The sequence below is a fragment of the Vitis riparia genome, chromosome 17 (genome assembly GCF_004353265.1).
Source record: "Vitis riparia cultivar Riparia Gloire de Montpellier isolate 1030 chromosome 17, EGFV_Vit.rip_1.0, whole genome shotgun sequence".
Classification (NCBI taxonomy): domain Eukaryota; kingdom Viridiplantae; phylum Streptophyta; class Magnoliopsida; order Vitales; family Vitaceae; genus Vitis; species Vitis riparia.
In genome coordinates this window covers 7,244,469-7,259,601 of record NC_048447.1, presented here as the reverse complement: position 1 = coordinate 7,259,601, position 15,133 = coordinate 7,244,469, and the positions used below count along the sequence as shown (strand labels likewise).

At 34.3% G+C, this 15,133-nt stretch overlaps 1 protein-coding gene across 6 annotated transcripts; it reads right to left on the bottom strand.

Annotated features, from left to right (window-relative positions):
- Positions 1-4,008: 4,008 nt before the first annotated feature.
- Positions 4,009-14,198, bottom strand: LOC117904646. Of its 6 annotated transcripts, none has more exons than XM_034817350.1 (10): positions 13,977-14,198; positions 13,092-13,883; positions 11,615-11,748; positions 11,463-11,520; positions 11,219-11,353; positions 10,548-11,150; positions 10,320-10,463; positions 10,123-10,251; positions 6,403-6,444; positions 4,009-4,900 (listed from the first exon to the last, which is right to left on the bottom strand). In XM_034817350.1, the coding sequence occupies exons 2-10, from the start codon at positions 13,107-13,109 to the stop codon at positions 4,256-4,258; spliced, it is 1,908 nt and encodes a 635-aa protein (XP_034673241.1). In that variant the 5' UTR covers positions 13,110-13,883; positions 13,977-14,198; the 3' UTR covers positions 4,009-4,255. The 6 variants fall into 6 exon arrangements, with proteins under 6 accessions (XP_034673241.1, XP_034673242.1, XP_034673243.1 ...); XM_034817351.1 differs by having other exon boundaries at positions 13,092-13,372; XM_034817352.1 differs by lacking the exon at positions 13,977-14,198 and having other exon boundaries at positions 13,092-13,372; positions 13,492-13,970.
- Between the last annotated feature and the right edge of the window lie 935 nt (positions 14,199-15,133).

Genomic DNA, 15,133 nt, shown 5'->3' with positions numbered 1-15,133 from the left:
TTATAAATTTTGTTTTGATCTAATAAACAACAAAAAACCAAGCGATCAAAGCCCTTAATATGCTCAAGTCACTTAAGCCCATTAAATAACCCTATAAATACCCCCTTAAGAGTTAGGGTTTCCATAACTTTTGCTAGAAAATCGTCTTCCACTTCCTGAGAGAAAGGTATAACCTTCACTTTTTTTTTTCCATTCCCATCGGAAGTGTGTCAAGATCAAGGTTTGAGTCATTAGACGGAAAACTTTGGGTTTACAAGACTTTTACAACTTCGTTCTTCATCTTCATCATGTGGATTCGATTCAAGAACATCTGAATCTAAGGTATGTTTTTCGCTAGCACTTTCTAAATCCGTTTTAAGTTTAAAACTACATTTTTTTTCTCCATTATGCATAGGATTTAGGAAAGCCTAAGATAGTTAAGCATGTTCCTAACCTGATCTAGGCTTGGGAAATGGAGAGATCTAGGTTTTTGCCATCAAATTCATCCTAAGACCATGTTTTAACAACCTTCTCCATCTACTAGATAACCCTTCATTTGAGATGGAAAGAAGCCAATTCAATGTTCTCCTATTTTGGTGTTTAGATATAGTTAAAAAAAAAAAAAACAAATTAGTTTGTTAGAACCAACTAAGTGAATCGTACCCTTAAACTTTGAAAATTCAATTCAAGTGTAATAAACCCACAATATAGTTGACAGAAGATTAGGTTAACGAAAACCCAAAATATTGGGAAATCGAGTTGATAGGATTAGAGCAAGATTAATTTGGAAATATTGGTACTAAGAATGGTTAAGTTGTAAGCTCCTTAGTTCAAGTAGATGCAAATGCTAGCAATGTTTGCAAATCTACTTTGATATCATTGAGATTGTTAAAACTCTACAAGTATGAACTTCAACCAATTATGGAGATATATGGACTCTTTAATTGACATTTGAAATTGATGAGTTGAAGTATCTATCCAACCAAATAGGGATGCAAAATTAATTTCCAACCTAGTATTGCTTCTTGTGTGCATGTGATAGTAGGCATTAGGTTAATGTAAATACTAATGATATAATATCATTTGACGAAGATGAAAAAAAAAAAACAATGTTTTGAAAATCGGACTAGAATGGCTAGTTCAACTATTGATCAATGATCTTTTTGATCCAATTCCCTCCATTGAACCACTTAGCTATCAAATTGACCACGAACTACCTGAACTGATGTTCGAACCAATGAACTGAGCAATTCTTCTTAAAGAATTAAAGGTTCAATGTCCCATTCTCTTTTTACCATTTAATGGATTTTTGGCAGAAACCCAATTGCCACCACCTATTTATTGTTTTTTTTTAAGGCAAAAAGCCCATCCAAACAAGCCCATATTACCATATGTAGGGCTCTACCTTAAACCTACGAACATGTCTTTACCGTGGATAAGTAAAGCATTTAAAGCCCTCCTTACTCCTATCACCCTCCAATGTGGAATTGATGATATTAGTTTAAAGAAAATCCCACCCACAAGGATTTGACATGGGCACCACTTGGTTGCACACTTTTTAATGCCAAGTACAACAAACAAAAGAAAATATATTGTTTTTTATAAAAATCATAATATTAAATAAAAATAATATATATTTTTTATAATTATAAAATTATTTAAAATTAAATAATTAATTTTTCTTTCATTTTCAATATATTCACATTTAAATATTATACATATTTCATTTAATAAAATTTAAAATATTAATACTTTTATACCTTAGCATGATTTAATTTGATAATAACAAATATAAAAAATAAATATTATTGATTTTTAATTTATTTATACATATTTTATTTTTTTATAATTACTTTAAATTTTAATTAATTAATATTTATGACATCCCTGATTCAACCATAGTTCAACTATTGATCCGACCATTGAATCATAAATCAATAACTTTTTTAATTCAATGACTTTTTTGGTTTTTAAAATATTTGAGAAGAGAGGAATTACTAAAAATAAATAAATAGAAAATAGGACAATAAAGTGAAAGTAGAAGAAAGAGCACCTCATCTTCTATTTACATGACTTATTTATGGTAAAAACCTTATGTAATTCAACTACTACAAAGAAGTTAACAACTTTCTTAAACCAATCAAACTTGGAATAATTAACAAAACAATCTCCTAACATTTAAATTTTAATGAAAAATATTTAAACCCCAAATAATTATCAAAACAACTTCCTAACATTGAATTATTTAGATAAAACCAATAAATAGAATCATCTAAGAATGGATGAGGCCAACAAAACAAGTTAGGGTAAGGAAAAATCTTAGAGGAGAGGGAAAAAGGAAGGCAAGGAAAGGAAAGTCAAGGTTTTGGGTAGGGCAGCTTGAGGTTGAAAAAGATGGACACGAAGGTAATTTTGCATACCCTTTTTAAAAAATACAATAAAAAGTAACATAAATAAATTTAGAACTCTCCCACTTTAAATAATTTTTTTAAACAAGTCAAAATTATTCTAATTTTTAATAAAATCACTTTTTTAAAAGGAAGATGTTGCACACACCGTCCCTAATAATTTATAAAAAATTTTATCATCTTATATGGTGGTGGTAGGTCAATTTCACATAAACAACAATTTCATTGCACGTTTTAAAATTTTAATAAATTCATTTTATAATGTTTTTTTATGAAAAACAAAATTAATGAGAGATACATGATGGTACCATATGCACAACCAATAGTTTCTTGGGTATGCTTATATAGCTCATAATTGAAAATGATAAGAAGTATAACTAATAAGCATTAAATGTAAAAGTTTTTGCACTTAATAACTCTCCATTTACAATGTGGTTAAAGTTCAAAAGTTATAACTTTAGAACAACTAAAATTATGTTTTATGCCAATTAAAATGAGATAAAATATATTATCTCATTTTTTGGTTGTTCCCAATGAACCAAATATGATCTTAATAAATGATAACCAATGATAAAAATATTGGGATATATCGATGATATATTGTGTATTAGAGAAGATGAATACGATATGCAAACTTAGGCCCAACCCACCCATCTATTGTGACCAGATACTGTATGAGGTAGCACCGTAAATAGAGACTATAAAACTTTGCAATCTCTCAAAATTTTGATGTGAGATTATGTTCTTATTTAGGCAAAATGAAAAAAAAAAAAAATATATATATATATATATATATATACAAGATAAGGACTTGAATTCAAGTGTTTAGGTTTAAAGCAAATGACTTCTACCATTAAGCTAAACTTATTTAATAGTATATATATATATATATATGCTTAAAATTGTTTATGTATATAATTATTATACATATATTTTTATATATTATAATCTATTTTATAAATTAATTAAATAAAATTATTATAAATGAATTAATTTTAATTATTTTATAATATATTTCATATACTAATTAAATATAAGATAAATATAAAATCATAAATAAAATTATCAATATTTTTAAATAAAAATATTTTATATCAAAATATCCATCAATATTTTCTCCATATATCCATAAAATCCAAGTACTAATATTTTCATTATTAAGATGTCAAGAGTCATATGCGTAAAAACCATATCCATATTCAATGCAATGCAACCTAACCTGAAATTACATAGTAAATGTTTTATGTCTGTATCCAAGACTCCATGACAATTGTTAAATCGATTTGATTTTGTTAAATCCACTTGATTGAATAAATTTGACGCATTCCTTGCCTCAGGAGTCAAAACCATTGCCACCCAAAACTGTCATTCAACCGCTTCCTCTAACCATGATGTAGTAAGCCATTTTGGGAACCTGAAAACCAGGGAATTGAGAAGCTGAGACATATCCACACTCATTGAGAATGAACAGCACGCTTTCTCAGTAAATCAACAAGTTTCATGCACCCTTATCCATTAGAGAGCATGCGCTTCATATCATCTGGATATTATCTATTGGGTCTTTTCAATTGCTTTTGATGGGCAGAGTTCAAAATGGGATGGACTTCACAATCAGGAGGCAATGGTTTATAATGTACATTTATTTCCAAAATGGAGAATGAGAGAAAAGGACAACATGCAAGAAATTTTGTTGAATTTCATGTACAAGAAAGAGGGAGAGAGAGCAGGACAAACATGCATGAATTCCATATACAAGAGAACACTATTGTACACTAGATGCTTAATGAAATGGGTAAGAAATGCACCAACTTCTATTGAATTCCATGTGGAAGAGAATTCCATTATTGGTCAAATTGTACCCCAAATGCTCATGAAATGGCCAAGCCAAGGGCAGGGCAATCGGCACCAAGTTCTGCTGAATTCCATATACAAACCTCTACATTGAGCTGCCGTGAAGAATTGAGGAACCGAAATGGAATTAGAAGGAAATCCACTGGAGGAAAGCCCTCCACTCGACCTGGGAAATTCTGTGTAAATGATTTTAGCCGAAGAGAGCTGATTCCTCTTCCTGATACTAAATCATACAAGAACGTCTCCTTTGATGAACTTGGCTTAATACAAGTTATCATGATTGTATTTCCAATTGCTTCAATCCCCTTGTTGAGAAGAAAAAGAATCCCATCCTCCTCTGCTTGAAGAACAAGGAATTGCTCATTCATGCCCAAGGATATGGCTTGAGGGCAATTGTATCTGAAACGCCTTCCAGAATCCCAATGTTTACTGCTGAAGTGTAATGACAACTGTTCAGATGAGCCAACAAAGTCGCACTCTAGAAGAGGACATGTGCATGGTGCATAGCTGCAAGTCTCTTCATGTTCACTTTTCTTCATGTAATCCAATGTTTCTTTGCACCCATATTCTTTGTTCTGGCATGCTTTTCTCACTGATTCCACAACCACTTCAATGTCTCCACATACTACATTCTTATCCCCAAGATAAATTGGCAAATTTGCCTGCATTAACATAGCAACCTTATAATTTAGCATGAATGACTAGGAAAGACATGTTAGATGCCAGGTAGGGGGTAAAAGCACCAAATTCTACTGGTTGATCAAGGAAAGTACCAAATCAACTAAGCAAATTAGGATTTCTTACCTTTATAGATTATCAGCAAGTCTTACTTCTTAATGCTTATCTTTTAGGCTTTTATCATTTTATTTGGTCAAAAGTTATTATATCAGGATGGATTTTCTCTTTTCCCACAAAGTTTAACACCTTTATTAGGACAATGGTAAACTAAAAGTTTCTCTAATAAAAATCTAGTACAAAGTGCTGCTAGTATTGTCACTTGTCCATTTTATAAGGACTCATGACACTCACAGAATCCTGTGAGGGGGTAAAGAGAGATTGCAATCCAATTTTCTAAGTATGGGGCAAAGGAAATCATAAAGTGATGCCTTTTTGGAAAGAATACCAAGTTTTGAGACAAAACCTTTATGAAATAGTCAATAAGACGAACTAAGGACAAAAAGGATGTCCAAATAGGTGAAAAAAGAGCAATTCAAAAACAAGTCCAGAATATATTAACAACAAAACAATTTATTTAGCCACTAAAAACCAATATAGGCTAGTACTGTGGCAGACAAGTCCTCTGGGACACCTTCCATAAGGGAAAAAGTGATATACTGAATTGTTTATACAAGTAAGAGTATATTTTCCCAAAATTTAAATAAACCAACTTCCAGTAACATTTTTTATCAAGAGACAAAAACTAACTTCTAACCAAAATAAAAACTAAATAAATAAAGGCGACAATATATAGTTCTAAATGCCTTTTGAAAACATTTCTAAAGAGCATCAGTTACTTATCCAATTTTCTATAATAGACATCATGATAGCACCTATGGAGGAATCTTTGATCATGTTATATATAATTAGAGCATGAGGCACAGACTATTTGTATGCGGGCATAATACCATACAACTTCATTGAAAAGTGAGAAGAGATGAAGAGGCAGTTGTAGGAGAGTAGAGATATATGGATATCTAGGAATTTTGTGAAAGTTCTGCAGACACATGGAGTTTAATCAAGACATTAGATTTGTAGGGCAACTGATTTTAGTGGAAATCTTTGAGAAACAGAGATTAAAGCTAGTGCTTATTATAATAGTACAAATTAACTACATGTTTTATCTCGTTCATCATTCCAGTGTTCATTTGTAATTACTCTCCAATTCCTTTCATAATTGTTTTGAATTTTTTCCATGGTATATTGCATATCAGCATATAAGATAATAACAAGTTGTATCATCAAAATCTAAATGCTCAGACTCACAGATAGAGTGATTCATGCAAGCATGCAATGTCTTCAAGGAAAAGGTTTCATGTCCCCATTATTTGAGTTTAATAGAAAGATAGTGGTTCATAGGATACCCCCAACACACCTTCAGGTGACTTGCAAAGAAGGAAAACGAAATTACCAATAATATATAAAGAAAAGAATGACAATTTACTACCTCATCCATAATGATTTCTCCATTCATTTGATCTCTCTCAACCTATAAAGCAGACAACCAAAAGTAAGTATAGTACATTCAATGGATATAAAAGCAGTATTCATTTTTTGATCAGAAACGAAGAGAAATATATTAATAGAAGGAAAGATACATGAGAAAGAAAGAAAAAAGTAACAAAAGAAACAACAAGAAGGATGAGAGGTCCTTCCTACACAATCTGAACAACATAAAAACCCCCAACATTAGCTAAAAACAAAGAGAAACCCCCCCAAACTCAAACTTTTGAAGCGCAAACCTCACTCCAGTTGAGTTGTAACACATTTAAAGGAACTCCTCTAAAAGCTGCAGAACAAGAAGCCCAAAGAGAGGAATAGAACAAAATCAAATCCCATAACGTCTCTTCCGATCTCCCCTTATCCTCAAAAATCCTATTGTTTCGCTCTTGCCACACTATCCAAACCAAAGTGAGGCAAGCAACTTGCCAAAGAGTCTTGCCTCTTAAGGAGTTCCCCAAGCCTTTAAAAGCAATAACCAACATGTCCACAAACCTCCTTGGAGGGACCCAGACCAGCCCAACTAGCTTGAACAACTTGTTCCAGAGTCCAATGGTAACAGGACAATGAAGAAAAAGGTGATCAATCGACTCCCCATTTCCTTTGCAAAGAATGCACCATTGAGGACAGAGGGACTTGTAAGGTCTTCTCAACTGCAACTTGTCATTGGTGTTCACCTTCCCATGAGCTACTAACCAAGCGAGGGCCTTAACCTTTGAAGGGGCTTTTGAACTCCACAAAAACTTGGCCGGAAGGAACAAAATAGGATTAGAGACTTTTGACAAGGCCAAGAAAAAAGATTTCACTGAAAACAAGCCTGATGAAGACAAAGACCATGCTCTATAATCAGCCAAAGAAGGAGAGAAACGCATTGAACTGAGGGAGGACATTAATCTCTGAAGGAGATCAATTTCTGAGTCGGTAAGATTGCGGCGAAAATTTAAATTCCAAGCCAATGGAAAGGAATTGCCAAGGACATTTGAAACAGTGAGGTTTTTCATAGAAATAACTCTATAAAGATCAGCAAATTGCGAGCACAAAGATTGGTTACCCCACCAAAGATCTTCCCAAAAGCGAATTCTCTCCCCATTTCCCACCACTAGACGAACAAAAGGGGAAAATTCCTGGAAAACTTGAGCAATAGCCTTCCAAAGACATCTGTGTGACCATCTAACCACCATGTTGGCGTCCCATCCATTAGGATGTGTCCCATATATACTCACTATAACCTTATGCCAAAGACCACTCCTTTCTCTAGGGAACCTCCAAAGCCATTTCCCTAAGAGAGCAATATTTCTCAAAGAAATCTTCCCAAAACCCAAACCTCCCAACTCCTTTGGTCTGCTAACAACCTCCCATCTGACAAGATGATCTTTCTTCCCTTCCCCTGCCCCAGACCACAGAAAATTCCTTTGCATCTTCTCAATCTTTGAAGCAATTGAAGCTGGGATTTTAAATAGGGAGAGGAAGTAACTAGGGATGTGAGACAAACACGACTAAATTAAAGTAATCCTCCTTCCCAAAGACAAATAGGCCTTTTTCCAACCATCCAACCTTCTCGAAATTCTCTCAACCACTGGGTCCCAAAAGCCTATTGTCTTTGGGTTCCCTCCCAAAGGAAGACCTAAATAAGATAAAGGCCACTCAGACACTTTGCAATCAAAAACCGAAGCCAGACTAGACAATAGCTCCTGCCTAGTGTTAATACCAACCATGGTGCTTTTCTCTAAGTTGATTTTTAAACCAGAAACTTACCCGAAAACCAAAAGGATAATCTTGAGGTTTTGAAGATGTTCCAAAGAGGCTTTAGAGAAAAAGATAGTGTCAATATTCATTACTATTAGCAATTACCTTTGTTGCAATTAAAGATCAAAGTAGATATGCAAATTTTCTTAAGTTAAAAAATTCAAGCTCATGTGGAGATTTAAGCCTAGGTTTGCAACTTTTCAACCTACCCAAATGCACAGTCAAATTCCAACAGGCTTAACTATTTCACTCACATCAGGCAGCTAGATTTCAACAGGTGCAATTCTACTAGTCAATGTTCCCTTTAAGCAGTGACCCCATAATCCGATGAGTCCAAGTAGAAAATCATCAGTTAATTTTAACTGAAATGGGTGAGTTTTTTGTGTGATATGCATACTCCTTTTTTTCAAAACATCCTAGACCATTGAAATATTTGAATGAGATTAAAAGGCAGATCATCAAGTCTACATGAAATTTAGTACATTTGATCTTAGTTGATAAAATCAGATAGCTCCCGGTCGTTGCATAGTGCCAATATGGCATAAATAGAGAGGTGTTTATATTTGAGGTTTAGGAGATATAATAGGAAAGGGTTAGAGGGAGGAGTTGGGTCCAGGTCTAAGAGAGAGGAGAATATTTAGTTGAAATTAAAAAAGGGTTGGAAAAAACAGGGGAGGGATAAAAACATTATATGTATGCATGGTGCAAATGTGTGTGGGTGTAAATGTGTGTGTGTGTGTGTGCAAGTGTGTGTGTGTGTGTGTGAGAGAGAGAGAGAGAGAGGAGAGCAAATCGGAGATAAAGATAGTGAGGTTGACTCATTTCTCTTAGTCATCACATGCTTGCACACATTAAACCCTAGCTTTCAACTTGAGCATGCATATTTTTCATTTTTTTCTTGTATGGTGCATTGTACCATATTGTGTTCTTCTTTACATATTCAGAAATAAACAATTGAATTTATGCATATATAAGATATATGCATAAGCATGAAGTAGAGAAAACATACAACCAATACACCAAAAAGAAACTATTATTATATAAAAATATGTAGTTACTTGTATAAAGTATATAATGGAGACTCAAGCAAGGAAAAACTTTTCCATGACCCAAAATGGAGGAAATGTGAGAGTGTAGAACAAAATTTTATATTTCCTTTTCATGCAAAAGAAACCCCTTACACGAGGAATGATCTAAATTGGGGAAATATTCTCCTAACGCAAAGGTACAGAAAGCCAAGAGAAGAAGCACCAATTTTGGCCCTAGTATGATTTTTTTACTTTCACACTTTCTATTTTTCTTAATTCAAGTGTTTTCGTCTTAAAAAATGTGTCATAAAACTGAATCCAATATGATTGATAGTTAAATCCTATTCAAAAAACTCATCCCACTGATGTAGCAACCAACCCAGTACATTTAGTGAGAAAAATATCAAATGTAACACTACAACAAGGCACATGAAATTTATACCAATAGCAAAATTCTTTTTTCATTCTTTAAACAAACAAAAATTTCTTGGAAGGACATATTATGGAACAACAAGAGGATAAATTACAGCCCTCAACATGAGGCAGTTGGTTATAAATGCCATGGTGATTTTTTCCAGGTTTGGAATCACAAGGAAATGAGGTTTGAAACCGGCAATGTAATATTATACACAGGAAAGGTGCAAGCACCATTCTTCCTCACTACAGCTGTATGGGATCTAAGGTTGGTTCAGGCTAGAGGAGATACATATGAAAGCAGAGGATGAAGGCTCCAAGATATGTTGTGCTAAGGTGCTGTTTCTTGCAGTTCAAGGGGCAAACAGTGACCAAGTCACCAAAGACCCAAACTTCTGCCTAACTATATTAGCTTTGCATCAAGGGCCTATAAGTAATTGCCGATTACCATATGAAGGATAGGGAAAAGAGGGGATTACCTGGTTCCCCTCATGTCCAAGGGCAGGACCATGCTCAGAGCTAGTACCCATTCTGCCTGATGGCAGACAATCTAGTTGGGCTCTGCATCTGGATGATTCAGTCCCTAGGCAACTCTCCTTGTAAAGCACCTGCACAGGAGAAGCATGACAAATCCATGCATATTTTATAGCGTCACCCATTGAAAATGTAACCATACCTCTCCAAAACCATAACCACCAAGCTCTCTTTCTCGTTTTTCTCTCTCAGTAATCTCTTCCTCTCCCCATGATGACAAGCATGGACCAAGACCAGGCACCAATGAACCAGGTCCTTCCACAGAAACAGTCTCATAGTAAAAAAGCTGTAAAGGAACTAAATAGGTCAGACAATTTACAATGTTCCCCAAAATATTAAATAAATATATGCCCCAAAGCAGTGTATTTACCTGGAGAAACAAAAGACAGCCACCAACTGCACGTTGTTTGCCTTGATGAAAGCGAGATACCTCTCGAACTAGCCGGTCAAGCAAAAATTTTCCCCAGTTGTATTGATGGATGGTATCCATATTTGTCAAGAAATGGAGGAATGAAGGACTAACATCTAGTCTTGCTGTAGGGCACAACACAGTGCCCAATGCATAAAGGATAAATGATCTCTTAAATTCCTCTCCTGCTTCTGGAGCCGCCAATCGCTCCTCGAGAAGACGTACAGAAATCCCATGATTTGTAGCATTATAACTATTACGTAATTCTACAATTAGGTCATCAGGGCCTGAATTAACCACATCCTTCCCACTAGCTGCTAACCCCATCACCAGCTCCACATCCTTTGGGGATAAAGGAATGCGCTCACCACAAATCTCCAAGCTGCGTCTTGCCGTGTCGAACCTCTCCAATAACCAAAGGCACAAACTGCGGCGAAGGGTCCTGCATCTGAGGCCAAGGAGGCTTCCAAATCCCATGCTTCTCACTGCAGCCTTTTGATCAGGTGTGAGGCGTTGTAAGACATTGAATAGCCGTCCAGGAGAGCACCTTGTGACAAGGTTAGTCTGCATCATTTAGGTTGGAAGATTCACATGACATACAAATAAATGGCAATCATTAAAATATAAGCTACCTGTTTTCTAGGTTTGGGGGCACGGGCGGGAGCTGTTGTCAAGTAGTTATCCCATACTTCACGGGAACGCTTAGTGTATTTTGCTTTCTCCTCAAGGCTCATAGATTTCCAAGCATCTGAGGCAGCCTTTGTGGCCTGAAATGGACAAACTCATTATTTTGATTACTGTATTTAACCACTCATTACAAAGGAAAAAAGAAAGCTTTAAAGTTAATACAAGAAAAAGGGTAATTAAGATGCTTACAGCTTTAAGGCCTGAAGACTCAGGATGGGAAGCACTATACTCCCTAATAAACTCCCGGCTACAAAAATTGACTCCTACATTAGCAAAACAAAAAAGACAAAGAGGCACATACTTACACATGTGAGATCATACTTTGAAGAAACTATGATCACCTAAAATACACCCAAGAACATGCAGGACGAGGTGTTGCAACTTGCTTCTTCTTCTTCTTTTTCTTCTTCCCTTCCAAGGCAATAAGTTCTTCTAACTTTCTTTTTCCCATCATGGAATCATTTTCACTTGGTACCTTAAAATTCAGATTAAAGAGATATGTTTCAGTTCTTTCAGATAGTACTTTTTTCCTTTTTCTATCAGAACGAATAGTTACTTATTTACAAGCAAAAGAATACTTCATCCTTCCCAATTTTCTTAAAGATCAAACTTTAAATAGAAACAATGACCAATACAAGATAGTTTGTCCTAAGAATGAAACATTTAGGTACATATGAATTGACTAAATTTTAAACCTTTGGAATGAAGCCCTCAGAATGTCCATACGCATGTTATAAGTTGTGCTTGCAATAGGATTTACATCATTCCTTTAATGTTCCAATGTATGCTGATCTCAGTTATAAGCATTTTTGAGTGGCAGTTGATGTTCATGAGGATTATACCACATTCTGCAGTGCCAGATATGAAAAGGCTTTATGCATTATCCTGCTCTAGGTAGTTGCCATTCATTTCATAATAGGTACAGGTACAGTTCTAATTATCCATCTTTCATAGTGAAAATAGGTTCACCGCTTGGACAAGTTAGAAATGAATTTAAACTTAGGGAACACACATGAGCTTGAACCACAAAATTTAACTTTGATAAACAATGTTAAAGATGGTTGTCAAGACTTAATCCTAAGTTTTTAAGTGCCTTCTATAAGACTCTCAAACTTATACTAGGTTTGACTTAAGTCAGTTACAAGCTGTACACCATGCTCTTTGAGGTTGCACTTTCTGTTCTTCCAGGTTGCATTACGTTATATGTAATGTATACCATTTGCAGATATTGGCAGCAATTTAATAATTCCAAATCACACCATTTCCACATACAGAAAAACTACTGTCCCAAGTTAATTTTGAATTCAAAGCAGAAAAAGCCAATAAAAAGGTACAAAGACTAACAAGAACAAAAGCATGGTTTAATTATAGTAGTTAAAGTTAAAAAATTATGTAGTGGAAGTAGTGGCTAAGAGGTAGACATACAACATGGAGGATACATCAATGCAGTTCCTAATATTGAATCATTACATTATACAATGTACTTGATGCTATTCTAAGCAGTAGTGCTATTTGGTTACCAATTGAGGTCTGTATAACAAAGTAGTTTTTCCAGGCTATATCATCCATCATTCTAATTTCTAAGATATACATCATGGTGATTTGGTTGATACACGCATTTCTCAAGAGAACTTCATTAAACATGTGTCCAATATTCTGTGACTGCAGCAGTAATTCATTAGTATTTAACATAGGTAAATTAAGGAGTGATGGTTGAAGGATAACAAATTAAATGACTAACATGTGGGAATATGGTAATTCTATCATTAATAAATGACTCTAAAATTGATGAATGCATGTAAGTCTGTACAAGCATACCATGTCCCATGTCAGCATATCTTAGCAACACATATATTGCTATCTTATATTGCTCAACAAGGTACACCATGAACTTCAAAGCAACACCAAATGATCTTTTGCATTAATTCCCATCATCTTCAAGTAAATAGTCACAGTGTGCTCCAAGTTTTTACAGATTAGACAGCAAGCTTTGTCTAAGCAGTAAGCCAACTCCACTCTAGGACCTCGTCTTTTCCTAAGAACAATCCTCCTCGGTGACGGCGTGTTCAACATAGGAATGCTCTTTTGTGTTAAATCCCCTGGCAGTCAAGATAATATCAATGCTACTCATACTGAGCTTATTAAACAGTCAGAAACCATGCTAAGCACTTCTCTAAATGATTAATTAAGTGAATATCCGTGCTTCTTTGAGTAGTACCTAATGCTATTCAAGGTTGTCCCTCACATTTTGGCTCAAAACCTACTAACTCTAATCTACAAGGTTACACCAATTGCGATGGCAAGAGAAAGAGTGGTGTTATTGAAAGTGATGCCATACAATTGTTAAGCATACCCACAGGCTTCTCTGGGTTGTACCTTCTGCTGTTCAATATTGCACATCCTTATTTTCCCACAAACCCCTAATGCTCTTCTGGGTTTAAATCTCTCGTCTTTCAAAACAGCAACACCACCGCCTCTCAATTCAGACACCAACTCATTCAACCAGGCACACAGCCTCCCTAAGAGAGGCTTAGCTGGTTCAAATCATGCTCTTTTGGGAAGTCCCCCACAATGTTTTTAGGTTCATACACCCCTTTTCCCAGAAACCATCTGGGTGATAAACAAATTAGCACAAGAAACAATCAAAGAAAGGGGAAAAAACATGAATTAATGAACGGATTGGTAAGGGTTCGAGAAGCAAACCATGACAGTGTAGGAATGGTAGAACTTGAGATTGAGATCCAGCAACCAATTAGAGGGATTTTAGAAAATGGGTACCCAGCAATCAGAAAAGGGAAGGGGAAGAATGCGAGGCTCTGCGATGAGCGTACGTGTTTTGTCTTCGTCGTCCTCGTCTGTCGTCTTCGTCGTCCTCGTCTGTCGTCTTCTGTCGCAGCTTTTTGTGTTATGTGGTGTTGTACTTTCCTCCAATTTTAAAATTTGAGTCGCAAAAATGCCGTTTTTTAATTACACTCTCAATAGCCTTATTGTTCGAATTTCACTACTAATTTGTCGGTCTTCAACTTGCAGGTTGATCGGGTTAATGGCTAATCCCAATATAATCTGAATTAAGAAACAATTAATGAAAGATCAATTAAACTCGACTTCTAATAAGAGGTGCTGAATTAAAGCCCAATTCATTTTTATTTTTTTTAAATTCTAGTAATCGAATTAGTTATATTAAATTTTAGTTGAAGTATGGTTAATTGAATGGATTAGATTACAAGATTCAAAATTTATTTATAATGATTTTTAAAAAATCTTTTTTTTTTTTGTATTTATACTAAAATTAAAATAATAAATAAGATAAAAATTTTAAATAATAATAAAAAAGTATAAATAAATTTACATACTTTTTCTAAAAAAATAAAATATATATAATATAATTATAATTTAAAAAAAATAAATAGATAAATTTATTATACATAATAAACATTATAAATATTATAAAAAATATTAAATCGGATTCATATTATGCCAAGTTATTCGAAACTTGCCTTAAACTCAACCCAAATTGAACTTAATTGAAAAATTTTAAGTTCAACCTGAGTATTAAAAATGTTTGTCGGTTGAATTCGAGTTGAATGGGTTGAATCAAACCAACCCACCCAAATTGTCACCCTTACCATTTTAGAACATGATACTAGTGAAGCTGATAATTATAAACACTTCACTCATTTCAAAATATTTTAAACACAGTTGTCCCTTTTAATTGCATTCTAACATTGAAAGCCATGTCAATGTGAAAGAATATTAAAATAATTATAAATTAGTTCCTAAATTATTTATAAATGAAACAAAATTAAATATTAATTTGACAAGTTGTAATTATTATAAGCCCCAATATCTCAATCATTCTC

What these genes read in the sequence shown, in the direction of transcription:
- LOC117904646 (XM_034817350.1), bottom strand. An exon ending in CCCCCAAACCTAGAAAACAG is followed by an intron (nt 11,151 to 11,218) that starts GTAGCTTATATT and finishes TAAATGATGCAG; the next exon opens with ACTAACCTTGTCACAAGGTG. An exon ending in TTGGACATGAGGGGAACCAG is followed by an intron (nt 6,445 to 10,122) that starts GTAATCCCCTCT and finishes TCTGCTTTATAG; the next exon opens with GTTGAGAGAGATCAAATGAA.